The sequence below is a fragment of the Cyprinodon variegatus genome, unplaced genomic scaffold (assembly GCF_000732505.1).
Source record: "Cyprinodon variegatus isolate N-32 unplaced genomic scaffold, C_variegatus-1.0 Scaffold327, whole genome shotgun sequence".
Classification (NCBI taxonomy): Eukaryota; Metazoa; Chordata; class Actinopteri; order Cyprinodontiformes; family Cyprinodontidae; genus Cyprinodon; species Cyprinodon variegatus.
In genome coordinates this window covers 838,828-862,335 of record NW_015150780.1, presented here as the reverse complement: position 1 = coordinate 862,335, position 23,508 = coordinate 838,828, and the positions used below count along the sequence as shown (strand labels likewise).

At 37.3% G+C, this 23,508-nt stretch overlaps 1 protein-coding gene across 4 annotated transcripts in view; it reads left to right on the top strand.

Annotated features, from left to right (window-relative positions):
* Positions 1-23,508, top strand: part of cacna1g (calcium channel, voltage-dependent, T type, alpha 1G subunit) — a 111,331-nt gene that overhangs the window by 29,374 nt on the left and 58,449 nt on the right. For all 4 annotated transcript variants that reach the window (XM_015384960.1, XM_015384959.1, XM_015384958.1 and 1 more), the window contains exons 4-8: positions 6,079-6,238; positions 9,259-9,607; positions 9,845-9,937; positions 13,985-14,309; positions 14,441-14,814. In XM_015384960.1, coding sequence (XP_015240446.1) covers positions 6,079-6,238; positions 9,259-9,607; positions 9,845-9,937; positions 13,985-14,309; positions 14,441-14,814 — 1,301 coding nt within the window. The remainder of the gene's footprint in view (positions 1-6,078; positions 6,239-9,258; positions 9,608-9,844; positions 9,938-13,984; positions 14,310-14,440; positions 14,815-23,508) is intronic.

Here is a 23,508-nt window from a genome sequence, read left to right as displayed (position 1 = left end):
CTGAGTAAGGCTAGGTAATTACAGTAGTAATTAGTGAGTATGTCCTTTCTTAGAATCAGAGTTGGGTAGAATATCCAAAGATTTTACTCCAGCGCTACATTATTATTATTTTATTTTTTCATTCAAGTAAAAGCAGAAAGTAGTCATCCAACAAATTACTCATGTAAGAGTAAAAAAGATACTTGGGAAAATGGCTACTCAAGCACTGAGTAACTGTTTTCCTAATAACATCTGTTTTAATGTTTAAAATGATGTAGTCAGATAAGCAGGAATGTGCAAATTCTTGTATTTAATAGAATAAAATAAAAATAAATAGAAACAGATAAAAAATGTACAAAATATAAAAATGTAGACATAAGAAACCCTTTTCCAAATATTTCTTTTTTTAACCATAGAAAGGATAAAGACCTACTAGTGCCCATATCTGCTGTTTACTGTATACAGTGTTGGGACTGGGAGTGTGTCTAACGCGTTACTTAGTTAGTGTGTTAGAGAGAGGGAGACAGGAAGGAAACATGCTGAGGGCATATTTGTGTTTACCAACACTAGTCATCATGGCGGCTGCTGCAGAGCCCAAGTCGAGTTTCTTCACTTGGAGATATTCTCATTAATTTACAATTTGTGCCTTGGATCAAAGATTCTATCTACAGCCCAGAACAGCAACTGTAATCTGTTGAAACACCTACAAAAGCAACATGCTGCGACGAAGCTAGAAGCTACCGGTGTCGTGCCAAGGTAGTTATCCCTGGGAAAATTTGTATCCCCTCGTCGGGAGCGCGCACGGAGTAGGACGAACAACCCGACTTAACTCCGCCTCAATTCCAATGTGCAGAACTTGAAATTTGAAAGGTTTTACGTGTATGAAAGTTGAGCTTTACTGTTTTATTCTTTACTTCACATGTTATAGCAGAATATCGCCAGTGATATTGATCTAAAACTAATAATAAAACACAAACGTTTGCTTGAAAACTGGTCGCTGACAGCAGTGTCTACTCCTCCCTCTGAAAGCAAACAGATCCTTGTTCTTTTCCCACGTTCATTAAAAAAAATCTCTCATTGTTTCACAGTGTCCAAATGTTCTCATCCCATTGAAAACTGTTCTAAACCATAAACTTGTAATTAAAATGAAATAGAAAATGGAGTGCACGTGTAATCATTAAAGACTATATGCAGAAGGATATATTTTTTCCTGGTTGAAATTTAGTACTTAAATCTATATTTGTGTTTTATATTAACTTACAATTTATCACTGTTAACAGTTAACCTTAATAAACAGTTTGTGTTCTAACATCAGCTGTTTTATTTCATCCCATATTGCCAGAATTGGCAATATGGGATGAAATAAAACCTGCTGTAATCTGTTCCCCCTGTCTAAATCAGACAAAATAGGTCCCAGCTTTTTCATTTTTGGCTTATAAGCATCTTTTATGATGACAATTTATTCCTGAAACTTTGGAGTTGATTGACCTTTGTTTCTTAAGGTTACAAGGGGGGAACAAATTATACCAGGCCACCTGCTGTAAAGGGCAATTTTGCAGGCAACTACCTACTATGTAGCATTGTCAGTTTGTTCTGCCCTGAAATAAATTGGCACTTTGAAACATATCTTTGTTGCTTGTATATAGAATTGCTTAGCAGAGTTTCATGATGCAAATGCATGTCAAGTTCTTCAACAGATGGTATTATTCTCCAGTGCAATAACATTTCTAAAATGAAGGCTATAAGGGCATAATGTGAACCTTTAAAAAAAAAAGTAACTAAATAGTTACTTTTCACAGTAACGCATTACCTTATGGTGTAAGTAACTGAGTTAGTAACTAAGTTACTTTTGAAATGAAGTAACTAGTAACAGAAACTAGTTACTGCTTTTCAGTAACTAGCACAACACTGACTGTATATGATCAACAAATAGCTCAAGTTACAATTGGTAAATAAAAGTATAATAAAGTACATCTTCAACTAAAATTATTTTTATTCAAAAGTTACCTTTAGGTATAGAGGACGATCTTTTATTTCCGGATGGATCATCTAAATAAGTGGTCCTCATAATTGTCAATCATTCTGATGATATGTTTTTGTAAGACCGTTCTATGTGCTCTCCTAGCAAAGCATTATGGGATGTGCTGTCACAGCAGCCAGCTGTCGCCATAGGCTGTCGCTATCCGACAGCAGAGGCTAATAATCACGATGGCGTAGGGACTGCGTGGTAGAGGAGGAGTTATGTGATCAACGGAGCAAAAATCTGTGCTCATCTGTCCGAACGGTCAGTCAACTGAGTTTGCTATAAAGTCCAGTATATAGCCCCTGCTGTATGTGGACACAGTAAGCTTGTATAAGCTAAGAAAACAGCACATTTTAAACAGGGCGTGCACGAGGAGACATTTTTTTAGGTGGAGAGGGCAGGTCTTTTAAAAAATCCTCCACAAAAAAGTCAGTAACTGTAATAAGACACAAGTATTTAAAGAACACAAGTATTTAAAGACATGCTTCAAATACTATTGTTTAGATGTCAGAGGGAAGATAATTTACAGTTCAGTTAAGGCGGCTGCATATCTCTATGTTGAGGAAGAACTAATCACACTTCGTCCTGTGACTCAGAGAAAAATGTTGCAGAAAGCCTGTTTTGCAGAATCTGGTTCTGAAATTAACCAGCAGACCCAATTAACTTGAAAAGGCTATAAAAAATGATGAAGATTCTTGGTCTGTCATTCAGAAGATCTCCCCACTGGACTTTCCTGGAAGAAAGAGTCTGATGAGAGGTTTTGAACAGATATCTTTGTCCCAAGTACAATGGGGCAGGATTCCATGTCCATGTGGGAGTGTCTTGTGGAGGCTCTTAGGGATGGGGTGATGCAGTAGTTAGACACAAGAGCAATGTTAAAAGAAAAACAGCATTGAAATTGGCTCCCAAAGCCCAAAATAAATATCAAAGCTTATAGCATAACACATACACATGGAAAATGTTCAACTTCCTTATTTGCCTCACAGTGCAACGCATCAATGTTGCAATTTAAAGAGGATAAACAGCATTTTTTACAAAAGGAGGACCATTTTAAATATATATATAATATTTCTAAATAGGTCAACTTTGTGTTAACATAGATTTTGTCTGTATAGTAAATCACATGTATATTTATTCTTATAAATATGACCAGCTTCTTCTGCCTTTTCTCTTTCCCGCAGCTTTTGCCTCTGTCACTCATTCCAATAGAAGCTCAGATATGCTGTTGAGACACATTAACCAACCGCTGAGCTGTTTTTCACAAATTAGAGCTTGCAGAAACAACACACACTTTTTATGAGTGGATAGTACTCTTGCACAGAAACACAATATCTTTCATGTGTTTAGATTGCAGTGATCTCATCAAAGGGGTCTCGCCTCACTCACTCATTAGACCAATCAGCTGTCATTAAGCTTCACTAATGACAGTATCAGTGCAGAATGTCATCGCAGTGAGACAAGCTCATCAACAGGGGATGAGGTCATCATTATTCGACAGGGGACACACTTGTGTTTCTGCAATTAGGCTTAATCTCTTCATGTCTGTGACCTTGTGTAGTCTGGAAATGCATCAATGATACTGATATTTCAGCATGAAACTGTTTACACTTGAGAAAAGAATGTATTTCACGCTGATGCCCAAAAATCCCCCCTTCCAGCTCCTGTCACCCTTGTTTTCTTCCAGTTTATGCGAGTTTTCATCAATTCTTAAATACAGTATCTGCTAAGAATGTAATATAAACTTTGCTGTTTATTTAAGGTTAATTTTAAATTGTATGTGAATAATTTAGACCAAAGTATTCAGAAACCCTCTCAGCTTTATCTATTCTCCTCAGACAGTCATGAAAAAAAACAAACAAAAGAAGAACTTAAAGGCCTTAAGTCTTTCAGAAAATAAAATAAACACACTCTATATGCACTCTGATGCTAATTGGATAATTAACCATTTCGATGTGTGAAGAAATTGGAGCAGAGTAGATTAGTTTTATAGTGTCTGTTAAGTGCAAAAGCAGACACTTTTTAAGTAACCTCGTAACTGTCTCTAAAATGACTTGAAACTAATAAAAAGCTGAAACAGTGGAGCCATTTCGAAACCTTAGATAAACAGTGTTGCAGCAACCCTTGAGGCAATTGTTCATTTCAAGCAGGTTTTCCAACTTCACAATAAGACAACATAGCAAAAGATTTCAATGTTACTCCTTCTCAAAAAGTTAGGGATTGGGTATTGGGCATTAGAAGTTCCAGATCTTCCCATACATGTTCAGTAGGATTATGATCTGTGTTTATCACTGTCATGTTGGGGCCTAAAACTGAAACCAGGAACAATGTATCGCTTATTCAGACTTTAGTTTGCAAGGATTCAAAGTACTTGGATAAACAGCAAACAATCCACACAACAAAACTCTTTTAATCTTTTACATTAGGGTTTTTTTTTTTTTTTTTCCCTATTTAAAAGTATCCTCTTTACTTCTGCTATTTCTTACATACACGTGACATACAGTATCACGTATTGATGAGTTGTCTACTAGAACCTTTATAATGTGTTTTGATACATTTTTGCCAGGTTTTTTTTTCTACCTACAGTGAATCCCTTTCAGCTCTCTTCATTAAGCTCATTAGGATTCAAAATGAAATGGACATTCTGAACAGAAAGTGAAGAACAATACCCATGGAACAGTTCAGAGGACTTTACATGACTCCTTTTCCCCCACCGGCAAAAATTTGTTGAAAAGACTTTGAAACTATTACATGTTTTACATCCAAACGGGGTCTACATTTGGTTAAAAAATAAAAGGTTTAAAACCGTAATTTTCCGATCATTGAAAAGATGTTGAAAACTGGGTTTGCAATGTTTTTTTACAGTCTGTTATTGGATTAAAGTGGGACAAAATCAGACAAAATAACCCAACCCAATTTTCAACAACCATTTCTGAAGTAAATAAAGACAATGAAGGGCTGACCAGATTTAGCCCAAAAACCAATGTTTAATAGCGTCTACCATCTGATCGTCCACATTCTGGAAGGTTAGCTACAGACCTATAAACCTTGTATGTAAAGCTGCTCAGATATCTTCCACATCTGTGTTCTACGGACCATGTTCAGAGAAAATAGAAATACCTTGACTTCTTTTTGTTCCTTTAAATTAGCTGAATTTCTTAAAAAACAAGTGAAAAACTACTATACACTGTTTTGTGGAGATTTTGGATGACCCAAATGCAGAGACGGCAAGAGGCAGAGATGAATCTTGGCCAATACAGGTCCAAGGCAAAGAAGCCAAAGTCCAAAAATAACAAAGTACAGAACACCGAAAAACAGGAGATGTTAGAGAAAACAGAAATGAGGAACAAGGAACGATGAGAAACAAGCACTGATGAACTGCAGAGGAGAATTATATATGGGAGACAGAACCAAGAATTGAGTAATCAGATAATTGGGAGCAGGTGTAGATAGGAGGAGCTAGAAAGGAGCCAAAGGGAAAGAAAAAGGGCACTAGGGGCAAGAAAGAGCAACCAGTGAAAACAGGGCTCAACTGTAGCTAGAAAAAAACTAGAATAAGGCTAAAGTGGAACAAAACTAATGACCTCAAAACAAGGATTAACCAAGGGGAAAACTAGTGGATAAGAGAAGGAATAACTAACTTAAACTAGACCAAGGAATAAACAATAGAGAAAAAGGATATAAATCCTGACAAAACAGAATAACATAAAGCATAACTGAGATTCCAAAATGAAAACTTAAAATGAACCAAAAAGTGCAGAGTGGATCATGACATACATAGGTTGTATTAATATACAGTAGCTATTACAACCCCTTATTGATGTATACCTAAATTGTATCATAATAGAGGTAATATTGAAAGCATAGTAGTCTTTTAAGGGCTGTCAGCATATCCATCTACTCTGTCATATAATAACATGCAGGTATGCAAACTCATAGTTCTGTGCAAGGGTACCAGCATATCTTAAGAACAGATAAAATTTCTATGACATAATTTAAATGGAGTAATGTACAAAAATGACATCTAAGTAGTAAAATAGTAATTTTCTACAACTGATTATTGGACTTTAATCTTACAGGTATGCGCATCCTGGTGAACTTGCTGCTTGACACTCTCCCCATGCTGGGCAACGTGCTGCTTCTCTGCTTCTTCGTCTTCTTCATCTTTGGCATTATTGGCGTGCAGCTTTGGGCGGGACTCCTGAGGAATCGATGTTACCCTGAAGAGAATTTTACCATGTGAGTACAAAGAACAAAAATAAAAAGTTCAAGCAGGATTTATGATGCTCTTTCCTCAAATATTTGCGTTCCACTTTTTTTTAACCTCATCAAACCAGTATTGTTGTAAGAAATCTTGCAAATCTCTGTGAATGTTTCTTTTTTATTATTAAATCTCTATATTTTGATTATGCAAGAAAGCGCAACCCATTTTCATGCTTTCATCATTAATCTTTTTCATCGCAGCCTGCAGATTCTCTTCTCTATCTGGGTCCTAAATAAAAAATAAATAAATTTATTTTTTGCAACTGTGATCACGATTAGTTTCCAGCTGCATCCCACTATATTTTCAACTCCATGTGATAGAATCACCTACTGTGTCTTAGAGCATGAGTGACACTCAATCTTATTCAACTGTGTTTCATTGCATTTCCTTTATGCTTGTGTCAGCTCACTGGAAAGCAAATCAAACTGTATCTGCTCTCAATATGTATGAACTACATTCAATCATATTCTTATGTGTTTCCTGCTGACACATCCTTCACTAATTGTCAATCAAATAATCAGATGAACAGAGACACATTCACCTTAGAGTTTCACATCAGTCGTATGTACTTATGTTCTTTATTTGATATGAGTTTATTACATTCCCAAAGCTAAATGAACAGCTATATTGCAACATGCCAACTGTTTCACACCTTTGCACTGTTTATGCAGGAAATGTGTGCATTCCTCAAATTTTAAAGCAAGGGCTACCTATTATACAACTAATGCCTTATGTGTGCATATTATTTCTATTATACATTAGGTATAGTCAAGGGGCTGGAATGGAATGGATTTGAAAGGTGTGAGTTAGTGCAAGAGGACTATTATGCTAAGTAAAGGGCATATGTTTGTGAAGTTATAATGAGGTGGGCTAAGTGCTGCTGTCAAGTGCAGCATTTGTTTTGCATTTTTATACTCCCTCTTTCAGTCTGCATAATTCATTTTATACTCAGGCTTGAATTGTTAACAGTGTTTTGTTTCCAAAAAATGTAGTCTGTTCTTTTTTTTTTTTTTTTTTNTAAAGGGCATATGTTTGTGAAGTTATAATGAGGTGGGCTAAGTGCTGCTGTCAAGTGCAGCATTTGTTTTGCATTTTTATACTCCCTCTTTCAGTAAGCTTCGCAATTTTTCTTCTGCTCCTTTTAAAGCATAAATTCTGCTTTTTTCCACTGACTTAATAAGATTTTTTTTTTTTTTTTTTTTTTTCTGAGGGTCACGTGTTTTCTTAGACCTAGCTGAACAATGTAATTACACAAGTCCTTTTACTGGGACAGTGTAGAGTGTCCATTTTTTTTTTATTTGTCTGCAAGTTTAAGCCAGCTATCAAATTCATGTATCTTACAAGAAACTTTTAGCAAATTGTTTTTGACCTATTTTTCACATTTAGCACATTTTTTGTTACTCCCATTCCTTGGCCCTTCCCTCCAACTTGCTCTCCATTGGCAGGTGTGTTCTCAGTGTGAAGTCAGGTTGTTCTGTGCCATGCTGTGCAATGCCAAGTCTCTAAGCAGGGGGGGACAACAACCTTCATTCATGCTCCACTAGTCTTTCTCCTTATCCTTACTTTCTTTCCAGAATTTGTTGGTCAAGTCCCATATATGGGTTAAACCCTTCAAAAAATAAAAAAAGAAAAGCACAAAAAAATGAATATATATCTGAGACTTTGATAAGTTTGCATGGGAGGGATATTTTAAAATTTGGATTTGGACCATGACTTCTGTAAGTATTTTACAGAGGTACTTATAGAGGGATTATGGCTAAATTTACATTCTCTTGATAATCAAGTTTTATATCTGTCTAAGGTTCAATGGTATTAGAGAAGTTTGAAATTGCAATGATATTGTTGGTTATTACACTGGTCTTTAACAGCTCCACATTTTCTTACTCTTTGTTCGCTTTTCAGTTATTACAATATCATCACAATTTATTATCATCGATTGCATCAAGCGACTATTGGATGGGAGCTGAAATATAACAGCCCCCAAAAAATTAACCAAGCAGCTATGTTACACTTTATACTGATACTGCAATAAAAGTTGAGATTTAATATATTATTTATTTCTACATTTTTGGATATCACACCATTGTGTAGTAGTGTGTACTATTTCATAGCTTTTTTTATTCTATCTAAAGCTAGTCTCTGCAGGACTTTTTAAGAAACAAATTAAAAATGTTAATATCATTTATGGTATAAGTCCCCTTCTCTGCTGTTAGGAGATCTAAAACAAATAACTGTCCATTCATCCATTTTTCATCACGCTTATCCCAAGCGGGGTCATGAGGGATGCTGGTGCCCATCTCCAGTTGTCGCCGGGTGAGAGATGGGGTAAACCCTGGACAGGTTGCCAGTCCATCACAGGGCAACACAGAGACAAACAACGATGCATGTACACAATCACACCTAAGGAGAAATTAGAGAAGCCAATTAACCTAACAGTCATGTTTTTGAACTGTGGGAGGAAGCCGGAGTACCCGGAGAGAACCCATGCATGCTCAGGGAGACATGCAACTTTCATGCAGAAAGACCCCGGGCTGGGATTTGAAACCAGAACCTTCTTGCTGCAAGGCAGAATTGCTACCCACTGCACCACTGAAGTATTCTAATTTCTCTTCTGCTTTGCCATTAGCTGGAGAGAAAATATTAAATTAGAGATGAAAATTAAAGACAGAGGTCAATGATAAGAGAAGAGGATTGTGAAGTTAAAATTTCTGTAGAACGAGAATAGTGTACGTCATTTTTAGAGGGAGATTCAGAAAGCACAGTCAACAAAAGTTTGCATAGAATATCTGATAATATATATTTGTCAGTTTTCCTTATTTTTTCTTTCTCTATCTCGCACTATTAACTGGAATCTCTACGAAATATAAATTCCATCAATGAAACAAGTTTTAATACAGAATAGAGATGTAAAAGCATTTATCTTTTCTGTTTTCCAAGCCTTAACCTATATATATATATATATATATATATATAAAACCATACTTTTATTTTACAGACCTTCAGGTATGACGCTGCCAGCTCCCTATTATCGTCCAGAGGAGGATGACGAGCGACCCTTCATCTGCTCCCTGGGTTCTGATAATGGCATCATGTCATGCACTGATGTGCCAGCAAGGCGGGAAGGAGGACGCATTTGTTGTCTTGATAAGGAAGACGCTTTGCACCGACAGTCTTTGGGCCTAAGCCCTGAGCCACTGTCTAATGGCAGTGGGGCTGGGGAAGCTCTGGGTCTGTGCATCAATTGGAACCAATATTATACCAGGTGCCATACTGGAAGCAATAACCCCCACAAAGGAGCAATCAACTTTGACAACATCGTCTATGCCTGGATAGTAATTTTTCAGGTATGTCCCATTTTCAAAAAAGATCCATCAGATCAACTAAATTCAGTAAAAAAAAATAAATATGCATGTATATATATATATATATAATATATATATATATATATAGTGTGTGTGTACGTGTGTGATTGTGCATGTGTGGGAGAGTTTATTGGGAATATAGGTGTGTGTGATTCTGTGCTTATGTAACTGTGTTATAAAAAATTTCACTCTCTTAAGATGTCTCTGTCTATTTTAAAGGTGATAACTTTGGAGGGCTGGGTTGAGATCATGTATTATGTGATGGACGCACACTCCTTTTACAACTTCATCTACTTCATCCTACTCATCATTGTAAGTAACACTAGTAAAGACTTGTACTATGTTTGCTTAAAGGGCTTAACGTGTGAGTTAAATGAAATGTTGCTTGGAGAAACCTGGAATTGAAGCATCCTTTCAAAGGGCTTGCAGCAGTGTTCGCTGCGATGAACCACACCGCCAAGTAAATCGTTTTTTTTCTGCACAGATCCGGCTTTACCTTGCCACAACAAACCTTACTTTGTAATAATTGGAAATATGATACGTATTTTTTATTTTTGGAAATTAAAGAAAGGAAAACATGTGTGAGACAGTGTGAGACTGAACATGTAAGAAATATATGTTCTCTTGTTTCATGTCGGACAATGGATAAAATGGATCTTTTTAAAAGAAAAATGTTTATGTTGAATAGAAATCATAAGCAAAACCTTCTTTTAAATTTAGCTCATCCCATTTTGCCACCATTTTGCCATTTTTTATTATTCATTTTTCAAAAAAAAAAAACTTAAACAACCGAAAGATTCACTAATCAGGAGGAATTTTATTTTATATCAGTGTGTATCTAAATTGAATTTTATGTTCTGTATTGAAATAGAAATAGAAATGCACAACCCTGCAGGAGATCGTCAGTGCTGCTGCTGCTCTTCTGACAGCATTGCTGAATTATTTTATTTCATTTACAAATATTTAGATTACCTTTAAAGAAATGGAAAGGGTTTGCATGTAATTTATTATATGTAGGTTATTTCTATTGTTCTCTGCTTTTATGATGCTAGTTATTCTTAATGTCTTTCTCCTAACTGATAATTTTTTTACAATTAGATGCTTGTATTGCTTTGTGGAAAGCCTAGTGTTTCAAGCTAGGAAAATTGTTGGAAAAAATCAGGGTCTCATGTAAAGATTTTGTGGAATTTATTTGTGCAAAAAATGTTTCATATTTATGATACCATGCAACCGCATGTAAACAAGAAAATTTCCATTTTAAATCACACCGGGTTGCACAAGCTTACCTCTAAGGCTCCACCTCATGTTCTCCCCTCAACATTCCCACATTTAACCATAAATGGTCCATGCAAAGTATTGTATTGCAAGCCCACTGATCAATGTTATTTCATGGTTACCAATGGCAGCTATGGGCAAGAGAGAGAAAAATAGCGTAGTTTAACCAATACATTTTTTTTGGTTAGTGAGTTAAATGCTTTTGGTACCCACAATAGTGTTGTTACAATGAAGGGAAGTGTTATAAATGGAAACAGAGTCTAATGGGTAGACTTATTTTATTAACAATAATATCACGGTGGCAGGCATAGTTACCTCTCATTTCCACCGGAAGCGTGGAACAGTCAGCTGATCGCAGAAATTCTTGCTTCTGAAACTTCTGTGAAATCAAACTCTCCACTTAGGAAGCAACACTGGTTGACAATCAATTTCACATGCTGTTGTGCAAATGGAATAGACAGCAGGTGGTAATTATTGACAGTTAGTAAGACACACTCAATAGAGGAGTGGTTCTGCATGTGGGAACCACAGACCACTTCTCAGTACCTATGCTTTCTGGCTGATGTTTTGGTCCAAAGTGGCCTGAATGTGAGGGAGACCTGGACATAGCCTTTAGGAGCAGCATTGATGCAGGGGGCCCTTGATAAAGCTCAGAGGATCATCTAGAAATTAAGTTGATTCTCAATTTTAAGACAGGAATGTGGGGCAGAGATGAGCCCTACTTTATCCCCTTGTCTAATAACTTGGTAGAATCGAATCCACCATCACCACCTTTTGTTACGCTGGTTCCTAATCCATTGAACAACAGGGAATCAGGACAAAAGTGTCAACGTGAGCCGCACAACGCTGGGGAGTATGATGCAGGCAGCACATGCAAGACAGGTGATCATGGAGATGATAGCGATAATGAAGGCGAGCATGGTAAGGATGATGGCAACTATAATGTAGATGTAGATTACTGACAGGAGGTGCAGATGATGACGATGATGTAGATGACTGCCCATTAGTAGCAGGCTCAGGTGTCCTGTCAAATCTGCAAAATGAAAAAGCTCTAAAGCATCCAAAAGTATGTAAAAGCAGCAACCACAAAATCTGTAAAAGTATTTTGTAGCGAATCTGGTTTACTGTCATTATTTGTGGAATATTTCTGAGATCACACAATGCATACTATAACTCTGCATACTGGTGTGTGTTTGTGTGCGCCTGCTTCCATGCATGCATAATGCAGCAATGATCTAAACGTGTGATATCCGACTGCCCCCCTTGATTATGCATAAAGCTGTCCACTGATCAGAATCACAGAATAGACACTCGCACAGATGCAAGCCTGGAAGGGAAATCAAAGCCTCACACACCTGCAGACCTGCTTTGACCCACAGACCACAGATGGGTGTCTCTCCTCCTTTCTTTCCACCTCCCAACTACATTTCCTCTTCGTGTTTTTCACTCCGTAAGATATCTCTCATTTGCCCAGACCTTCACCTTGCATTAAATCTTTGATCATTGCAGATCAAGGTCTAAATGTAGAAGGTGATTAGTTTTGGATTTTGTATTTGTGCATCTTTTTCTGAACATGCCTGTTCCCAAAGATTTGGCCTTCAAAATGTGTATTTTTCTCAAAAAACAGAGACCAAGAAACTATTTAGAGCTATAAGAAAAATATTGAGTTTTACGCCTTGTCCAGCAGCCTGATTTTAAGGTTTGTCAGCATTAGGAAGTATTGATATAATCATTGTTCTGAACCAGTAAGGGCCACTTACAGCACTGCTGAATGATTTCCATTACTACCTCTGGAAAGTGCCAACTCTCCTGTTTTTTAATCAGTTTCTTTGTCTAACAAGTACGCTGTGAAATATATTTTTCACATTTTTTCACATTTCTGCACCAAACTCAATGGGTCTGATTTAATACTAAGGTTTAAAAGAAAAATACCTTGTTAGCCCAAGCAAAACTGTTCTACTAACTAGGTGCACCAAGGATTGCGTCTGTAAAATGAGAGGAAATCAATTAGGCATAATTTTCTTCATGAATATGCAAGCCTATCCATCTGGGTACATTAGCTTCCTCCCATAACTCAAAAAGCTTACTGTTGGATTAAGTGGCATCTCTAAATTGCCCTTTGGTGTTTTTGTGATTCCCTATGATCTGTCCAGGTTGTACCATGTCCATTCCCGCCTAGGCTGCTGGTGATAGTCAACAGCCCTCTGTGACCCCATCAAGAGGATGGATGGAAATATAGCTTTTTTCTATAAATCCTGATCCTGTTGCCACTGTTCACACATCTGTGGTTCTGGAGCCATCCAAACTTGTTTTTCCCTTTCTTTTTATAAACTGAATACTGTGACTTTTAATGAAAGAAAAAAATAATAATACAAAAATCTTAACAATATTGTATAGATAGTACCGGTAGAAAGTATTGTAGCAGTATTCCTCAAGCCAGAAGTTACTCTGCCTAGTTGGTGATTCCAAGTAATCTTAAAGGCAATAAAGTCTTGATTATTATTGTTTTTTTTAAGTTACTTAAGTTTATTCTCTATCTGTGTCTCCTACACATAGCAATAATTTCCGGCATGTGTTTGCGGTGCTTTTGCAAATTTTAGTGGCCTTTTGGATTCAAAAATATAAATCCACTCTGCTCTTTAAAATTATTCATGGTAACAGCCTGTAGAACACACAAAGTCTTGATTTAGGTATGGCAGTCTGCACCACTTTAACACCTAAAATTAATTGTGCATTGTTTAGTGTATAGCTAGATTACCCGCAACAGGCTCAATAATTCGACATGCAATTTTGTGTAGCAGAGAAATGAAAAATAATACATTTTTATCTAGTTATTATTCTTTATAGATACAATTATAGAAGGGTGGCATAGATTTTGATTTAGACAAATCATTTGCAACCATTTAAGTGTCAGAGCTTATAGTAAGTGTATATTTATCCTTGGGGAAAATATAATTCCTTACATTCTTATGAATATATACATTGTTAGTGTAGACACTGATCTTTAATTGTTTTTTTTTAAGATTTGTTATGTTAAATGGTATTCCTAAATAACTATTACTTTCTATTCCCCTTTTCATACAGATTGGTTCATTCTTCATGATCAACCTGTGCCTGGTGGTCATTGCCACCCAGTTTTCAGAGACTAAACAGCGAGAGCACCAGCTTATGCAGGAGCAAAGGGCACAGTGCCTGTCCTCTTCCACCTTAGCTAGCATGGCTGAGCCAGGGGACTGCTACGAAGAGATCTTTCAGCTGGTCTGCCACGTACTTCGCAAGGCCAAGAGGAGGTCAACAGCACTCTACTACACTCTGAGAGGCAAGCCCGCTCCAGCCAGTGCAGGAAGGGGTAACAGACGAGGTGGAGGGAATGTAAATGGAGATCGACATCATTCAGGGCACCATAGATGTAAGTAAGAGTGAAATTACTAAAGGGACTATTTTTATGGCATAGAAAACACATGTTATAAAGACTACATAGCTGTTCAATGCATAAGACTAGATAGCATTCACTATACTTGTGTTTTTGTATTCCTACAGCCCTCAAATGTCCACACCACAGCAAGTCAAACCATGACTCCCAGGCCCAAGCTAATTCTATAAGCCTTACCGTCCAGAACCCTGAGGAGTGCCCCATCTGTACAAAAGAAGGTGCAACTACTACAGGACATTTGGAGAATGGGGAAGAAAACGAAGAGGATGCTGTAAAGGAAACAGACAAGGATAATCACTTAAAGGAGAAGAAAGAGGAAGAGATTGGGCGAAGGAGGACATGTTTTGGAAAGTGCAGGGATCTTTGGAAAGATATGAGACGGAAACTTTGGGGTATTGTGGAGAGCAAGTATTTTAGCAGGGGCATCATGATCGCAATTCTTATAAACACTATCAGCATGGGCATTGAGCACCACAACCAGGTAAGAAAATCAACCTTACTATGGCGTGTTCATGTTAAAGTTTTGGAATAACTAGACTGTAACTAAAATAGACTGTCGCTTGATATGTGGAGGGGTTGTATTGTAATCGCAAGGTTATGGATTTGACTCCAGATTACCCCTGTTAAATGTGGTTACATGTCAGAAAGCAAGGCATCTAACCCCAGGTTGATGATTATATCAGTGTAGCAGTTTATCTTGCAGATAATCAATTAAGTGAAAGTTGTGATAGTGTAGAGGGATTTATTTGTGAGTAGATAGTAGTGATATATAAATGTAGCTTAATTAGACATTAAAGTTGTAGGAAAGACATATTTAAATTTCAATTCATTCTGGTTTAAACATGTATATAAATGTACTCTTTATCAGACCATATTGTCCAAAGAGTTAGAAAATTTCTTTAAAAAAAAAAAAAAAATCCTGTCTTAAAATCTGTGTTTTTTTTCTCTCTTATTTTTTGCAGGCTAGTTAGTTATACGTCAGCTTGTACACCTAAATTCGGCCAATCATATATCAGCGGTCATCTGTCAATCATATTTTTTCAGTCATAGCATCTTGATTCATATGTCGCAGCAAATATAAGGGTTGAAATAAGAAAAAATAGAATCGTTTACTCTACCATTGAGTTACATCCCAGTCTTCACAGGGATGGATGTTTGTATCTTTAAGTGCTACTTGGTCCCAATGTAATTTTCCATTGGGAACCTACTAGCACTAAGTTGCTAAATGGTTAGCAAGATGCTTCCGAGACACCGGCCACAATCAGACTTTCTTGCCAACCTTCCAAGAACAATCCCGCTCCCTTGATAATCAACAAATCACATTCGCTTTATTCACTTGTGTAAAGTCATGCACCACTAGAGAACTGAAACCGTTGGAACAGCCGCTTCCCTACGGCTTTAAATTCACATTGTTTGGGTATTCTTTATTAATCATATTTGACTATTACTTAACCAGGAATTCGTCCTTGTGACTATAACATGAAATTGTTCAAATACATTTACCTGCACAAACACTTCCATTTGCTAAATGTTTTAAGGCAAACTTGAAATTTAAAGAAATATTTAAATTACTTTTTTTTTACGCTGCATTAGTTAAGTTATACATTTTGTAGTGTCCTTCCAGAAGCTTCCTCAAGAGACAGAGTAGTGCAGTTTTCTCAGATCCTCTAACCTATAGTAGTATGCAACCAGTATCCGTCACACTTATCCCAAGTGGGGTCACTAGGGGTGCTGGTGCCGATCTCGAGCTGTCTGGTAAGAGGCGGGGTACACACTGGACAGGTCGCCAGTCCATCGCAGGGCAATGCTGAGACAAACAGGACACACAACCATTCACGCACACACTCACACCTAAGGAGAATTTAGAGAAGCCAGTTGAATTAAATCAGTCTCAAAAGCAGGTAAAACCTTCTTAATAAAACCTGTGGTTAAAACATTGAAAGACCAGGTAGTGGAGCTTAACTGATGAACATTTTCTTCTAAACTTTTGCTGTTTATTTGGCCGAATTGTGACATTTTAACAGAGTTTCTTATAACTCCTGTCAGCATTAGTAAAGGAGTTGACGTACATGTACCGACTGTTTTTCTAATACCTTATAGTTTCCCTGTAAAGAACTTTGCAGGCCTTTTTAAATTGTAGGTTACTGGCCACAGAGAGAGGAGGGCTTGTTAACCTGTCAACTGAGGCAAATAAGGTGTAAGCATTGTTAATGTTTTTATTGATAATCTCAGAGAATAAAGATGCTCTTGGATCTTTTAGTTGTGAATGGTATTTGTGAAGTTTATAGATTTCAGATTTCTGTATTTTGTAACTCCTAGGAGTCCATTCTCTTGCCACCTTCATTTGGCTTCAATACTCCCTCTTTTCTTTTCTCAATGCTAAAACTTTTCTCCTTGGAGATTTCATCTGCCTGGAGACAACTTTCACTTTAACTTGAGCAATGGATTCAATGATGTATGCAACTTTAGAGAGAAAATGATCAACCAGCTCATCTACTGAGTTACAGGGTAAAGTGGAAGCAGGAGGATAAGCTTGTGTAAAGTTTTTGACCATACTGTTGGTTGAGCTTTTACCTTATAATTAAGATAAATTGTTCCATTTGTGAATTCACAAGCTTCCGAAAATTCATCTTGCCAGAAGCCAGTAGATGCATTGGCCTCAAATACAGATATGTTTCAAACCAATGAATAGCAGTGACGTGTATGATGCTAACAAAAGAAAAAAAACATGGCTGCGCCGGTGGATGTATTGTAGACATGTAGCTCCATCTGCTTTAGCTGGAATATCCTCTATTTCGTTTTTGGAAAAGTGAGCAATAGAATATAATCTGTGCCTTTGTGAGTGGGAAATATGTTTGCTTGTTGAGTGTTTTAGAGTGATTTATCACTTAACTCTGCTAGTTGAAAAACAAATCTGAAATGTGATACATCATAACAATTGGCTAAAAGCTCAACATGAGAGGCAGGTGCCGCTTAGTGATATACCCAGTCAGCTTGAAGAATTGTACTTAATGTCCTTCCTTTTGCAAACACTTTCCACATGAGCCTTTCTAGACGGATACTCTGTAGAATTAAATTGAACTGCATGTATCAATCTGGCTTCTGCCAGGTTTTCAATTTGGATAGTGTACTACTGTTTGTCCTTTTAGCTGTGTTCTTTCTTCCACGTATTAAAACTGAGATTTTAAAACTCTTCCTTTACGGGCCCCAACTTTTCCTGGAGAGGATCATTTCTGATAACGTTACCAAAAGAAGCCAAAGTTTAATAAAGAAAAGCAATTTGAAGTTCCTGTTTGTGAAACTTGTCAGCTTTCTCTGCATGAGAAGGAGACAGAGTCAGAGCTCTACAGTTTTTAGGTAGTGCTGCAAAAAGATATGGAAGAGAGGAGTTGGCAGAGGGACAGGAGGAGAGGCTTTGAGTTTTCATGTTGGGGGGCAGTTTCAGCAGTAGTCTTTGACTGGATACAGGTGATGGGGCTGTGGAGGGCTTAATGAAACCCAGTTAGAGAGTAGTTGGGTGTTCTGTGGGACTTGCAAAGTAGCCTGTATGAATCCAAGGGAAGTTATAATGCTCCAAAGCATTGACAAATCTGATCTCTTTGCCATTGCCTTATCTGCCATTATGGTTGTCCCTACCTTTTGTTCATTGCGTTGTGGTTCCTGTTTCAAGACCTCAGCAGGGTGACATTTATCATCAGGGAAATCATTTTCACATACACATCATATTCCTTGTTCATGGAATACAAAAGTTGGAAGCCGAAAGTTTTGCACCTCACCCGTTTAGGTAAAATCCATCCATCTTAAAGAGGTTTCTCTTTTCCTAGAAAATATTAAAGCCGACTGATCTCCTGCTCAAAGAGTTCCTACAAGTCCACTATCAATCCATCTTATTCCATCAGGGTTGCGGTGGAGTCAGTGCCTATGTCGGCAGAACCTTTTGGCTGAAAGGCAACAGTGCTACAAACTGCGTCACAATGCAGCCCCAAATATTTCAAATGTAAACTTTGCAATATAATTCAGTGTTCCAATGTTTAGGACAACTGTCTTCGAGGTTGGATGTAATTCTGTGACATGTGCCATCCTTTTTGAGATTTCAGACACCATGCTATAGCCAACATTCACCATTTCTTTGTTAATTAAAAACGGTAGTTTGAAAAGCAATAAGTAAATGCTGCTGCTGCACAGGCATCTCAGTGGAAATGTTATGGAAGCCCTCGCAATGACGTCAAAGTCAGAAAAGAATTACCATTATTGTTCAGACTCTAGATTTTTTAAAACTACTGGATATGTATCGGAAGTACCACATATGGAAATTGGTTAAACCAGATTTTTTAGCACTGTATAAGATAAAAATTTGGCTGTTGAGACTGCTGTGAAGAAGTCAAATTTGCAAATTGGTAAAAATAACAGATAGAATTTGCATTTGCCTGTATTGAGAATGTAGCCTTAGATGCATCTCTGCTTTACACACCTGACTCCAGTATGACCTTCCTAGAAGAGCTAGTGAGGCAGTTAAGCTATTTACATGCGGCAAGGGATGTATCTAAAAGTTGCTGGATTTGGACCTTTGAGGATTTGAGTTTGAGACCACTGCTCCAATGTAAGCTTTTCCAGTAAGTGTTTAGGTATTGGATAAGTCACTGTCCCTCTTTTAAAAAGAGTATTTTTGTAACTCTTAGACTTTTTGTTCTCTTTTAGAAGTATTTCTAAAAAATAAATTACAATCATTGCTGGAAATTTAGTTTTTTACCTAGATAGTCCAGAAAATACCCTAAGTTGTTTTTTTCAGTTTTTCTCTGAAAGTCATATAATTTATGCATACAGTATATATACATATACTGTACAATGCACTTATTACCACTTCTTTTATTTTTGGTATATTCTAAGTATTGTATTTATTTGTTCACTGACTGGAAAAGCTCTGAGCCAGCAAATATAGTGATTGTTTTGGAACATTGCATTCAATTATTTAGATTGGCACACAGCACTATGGTGTCAACAGAGTGAGTTGGTGTGATCATTTCTCACTTCCCTCTCACTCCAGTGATTCACAGAAAGAAATACTGCAACAGATGAGATTTCCACAGATGAACGTAGGCGTAGATCATCAGTGCCACACAGTTTCTTGACAGAGGTATAAACATTTAGCCCCACAGCAGGCAAAACATAGCCATCTCTTTAACATAGGTCCAGTCTCTTTAGAAGCAAACAAAGTAGGTGTCAGTGAGCAAGAGTGGAAAAAGCCTGCCAATAACATGGTCATGCAAACACACTTTTTTTGACCTGTTTGAGTGAGCCCAAACAAAAATCTTTTTTGTGTTTCTCTAAATGCATTAACTGAAAACATCCATGCAAAGACTCACAAGCTGTTATGTAAGACAGTTTGATTCCTTTTCGTACCCCTCTCCCATTCAGGCTATTATTCTTCACTGCCTTAGTTCCTATTATTGTTTCCTCCTCACTCTTTCCCTCCAATAAGACCATTCTTTTAGCTTATCCTTCACACTTTTTCTATGATCACCCCCCCACCCCACCCTGTCTGCCTTCCTACAGTTGTTCCTCTCTTACCCCAAGTGTCTAATCTATGACTTTTTTGTTACCTCCTTTGGTTTCATCCTCTGCCTTTCCACTTCCCCTGTCATCCACCCACTCACTCTATGACAGTGTGCAGAGTATTTGCTTTCTTTTTTTTCTCTCATCTCTGAAGACTCTAAAAATAAATGAGAGGGGATAGTGTTGGGGGATCATTAAACACATTGTTCTGTTACGTATTTATTTTGATATATTTTATCTATTTTGTAGGCAAGTTGAACTGCCCCTTGCATGGTATTTCGTCTTTTTTTATTAAATCAAAGCACAAACAAATTTCACCACAGTGGGACAATGAAGGATATTTGTAATATCAACATAAACAAGTGATATCTGCAGTACTTTAGATGTTTTGCTACTTTCTTTTATGATGTCTTTAATAAGTTGTTGACCCCGTCTTGAAGTAACTTTGGACTGGTTGGCCACTAGGGCTGGGTATTTTTGCTAAAAGTCCTGAATCGATTCGATTTTGATTCATACAGTTCTAAATTGATTAAATTTGATTCAATCTGTTTTTACAATAATGAAAGTGGTTCAACTGCGTTTCAAAATACTTATGTATTTTATTTTTTCCTGTCATATTAAACTCAAAGTGCAAACTTGTAAATCAGACAGTTTAAACTTGGCATGTGAACAAAACTGTCTCAAAAGTGTAAACTTGTTTCTGAAAAGTGAAAAACTGAAGCCTCACTCGAGCAAGCAGACGTGACACAGCAGGGACACAGCAGACATGCATGAGCTGAATTATCTTCACTGCACAAACCATATTTGCAGCGTTGTCTGTAACAATTACAGGGTGTTTCCTGGTCAGTCCCCATTTGTTTATGTCTTCAGTCAACCTATTGGCTATATTTGCAGCTGTCTGGCTTGAAGTAATCTTGAGTGCATCTTTCCTGCTCATTTGAATGTGAACATCACGCTCTTCACAATAAAACTAATTGATCTCATTCCCTAGACATCGAGTTTGCAAAAATGTAAAGGAATCGATTCAGAATCAATTTTTTTACCCAGCCCTATTGGCCACTCTATGAACAGTTTACCACTGTCCATTATTTTCTTTTTTTGTAAATAATGACTCATTGTTGTTGTTATTAAAATTTCTCTGCTAATTTCTCGACCGAAATTTTTAACATCTCAAATGAATTCAGAATGATGAATCTTGTGGACCCTGTTGGACAGGTACAGATGATGATCATACAGTGGAGCAGAATGGGAGAGTTGTATTTTTTGAGTTGGCAAAGTCAGAGCAGCATGTATTTTTTTTTTTTTGCTGCAAAGAAGCATTCAGCAAATGCCTGCAGCTGATATATTTAATCTAAGGGAAATGTTTGTTAGTTACATTAATGTCAATTTTCTAGTTAGGACCTGATCTTAAAAAAAAATCCAAATAATGAATGTTATTAGCTACGGCAAACAATGCGATAAGTGGGCATGTGATGCACACATAATGTGAATGCAATTAATAAAACATGCAAACTGTTTTGGTTCCACCCCAATTAAATAAGGATTTAGTATTTATGCTTTTTGTCTAGAATATTACTAGCTTAATCAGTAAATCTTGTAAGACTGGCTATTTTTTTAAGTCAAGAATGTAGTTGTTGTCACTTAAGGCATCACCGTTCGGTCTTAGGAACCTGTCAAATAGCAAGAGTAGGAGAAATGTTTTTTGAGGAAAAATTTTTGGAACAGAAAATAATACCTGTGATAAAGGAATAAGGCTATGTTAAACAGGGTAAGACAGCAGTAGACTGAGTTAAATAATAAAAAGTAATAAAGCAAGAAGAAGATGATCTTGAAGCTGATGACTGGCTTAATTACTAATTCCATTCACCTGTGTAACTCTGCCCATTATCCAATCACTGCTCATGTGGTTCACCTGCTCCTGTCTCTATTAAAGGCGCTTGCTCCCAGTCATCTGGGCCACATTACTCTTATTCTTGCTAACCAGTGGTGAGAGTGTTTTTAGAGTTTCTTGGTGTTTCTGATTTGATGATCCTGACCTGTTCTGCCTCTCAACCACTGAGCATTCCTGTGTACTGTCTGATCGCAGTGGTGAGAGTGTTTTTTAGCATTACCTTAGTGTTTCTCAATACCTGATCCTGACCTGTTCACTCTCTCAACCACTGAGCCTGCCTGTTCATGTCTAATCTTTTGCCTGACCTGGCTTCGAACTCCTGGACCTCTGAGCCTGCCTGTTCCTGTTCTGATCTATTTGTCTGGCCTGGCTTGGGACTCCTGCATGTTCTACGGGGCTGCAGCATCTGGGACATTCTGGGCGGCAACCACTATATCTTGTTGACAGCCCACCGGCTGGATCCTACCTCATTCTCTGGGCATGGACTGAACTTAAAAACTAGAGGTTCCAGCCTTGGCTGCCCTAACCACTTCTATACAGTGTTTATTATTTTAAGTAAACACTTTTGAAGTAATCCCACTGGCATTAAATACTGGACCCTCTGTTCTGTGCTCTGACAGGAGACTATAAAAAAAAATTTGGACAAAAACCTGAGCAGGGTGGGATGATGGCATTGTATCTGAGTTAAACATTGATGTCAAGTCATAACAGTAATATGGATAGCAACAAATCTCTCATCTTGTGTTGAGGCATGATGAGTGGGGAGGATTCTGGATTAATGACATGGTGTTATTGTAATGGATCAACATGTAAATGTTCCTCCAACACTGGGTAAATAATGATAAATAAGTACTTATTTTTCCTCTGTAGCAAACAGTTTTCTATGTAGCCTTTTTGTTGTCATGTTGTCTTGTTACCTTTTCTCCTAACCCATCTAGTCATCACCTGCACCATCCTTTCCTTTCCTCAACTCCTTCTTCTTAATTCACTCCATTCCTTTCCTGTTCTCTCTCTACTGATCGACAGGGTGATATCGATTAGAAGAGAGATGGGTCAGCTTGATAATGAGACTCTGAAAAAAAGAAAGTGAGCAAAAAGGATAGAAGAACTAGGGGAATGGAGATAGATTGGTGGCAAAAGCGGATTAGAGCCAGGGAGGGCTCAGAATGTGTGTTTCTCTGACATGGTTTGCTAACTTTGGCAAGGCTCTGCTGCCTTTTTTCCTCTGCTGGCTTTGAAACGGAAAATTTGCAGGGGGTATCAGTGAAAGCATCTGATCCATATTGTGCAAACACAGTCATATTCACAATTCGCTGGCATAAAGTGTGTTTTGTCACACACAAATGGAAGCAAACCCTAAAGTGACTGTATTATGTATATCGGCTTTGCTGCTTATGCAGTGCTGTTTTCATGCAGTGTACTGTAAAAGTATTTCGGATTTACAGTGAAATACCTATACAAAGTAACACAAGTTACATAAATGAAAAATGATACAAGCTTCCAAGGTAAAGAAAAATAGGTTGTTCTGGTTATGTGTTCAGGCTCCCTTAATCACTTCTGTAAATAACAACCATTTGCAATAATTCCAACTTTGTCTTTTTGAGAAATTTTTCTATCAGCTTTAGATTTAGACAATAAAGATGAATTCAAAATGTGACTAGAAAAGTGATTACAGTTAGTCCCCTTAATTTTTTTTTACAACCACCTTTTACCACAGTTGCAGTTATTTAT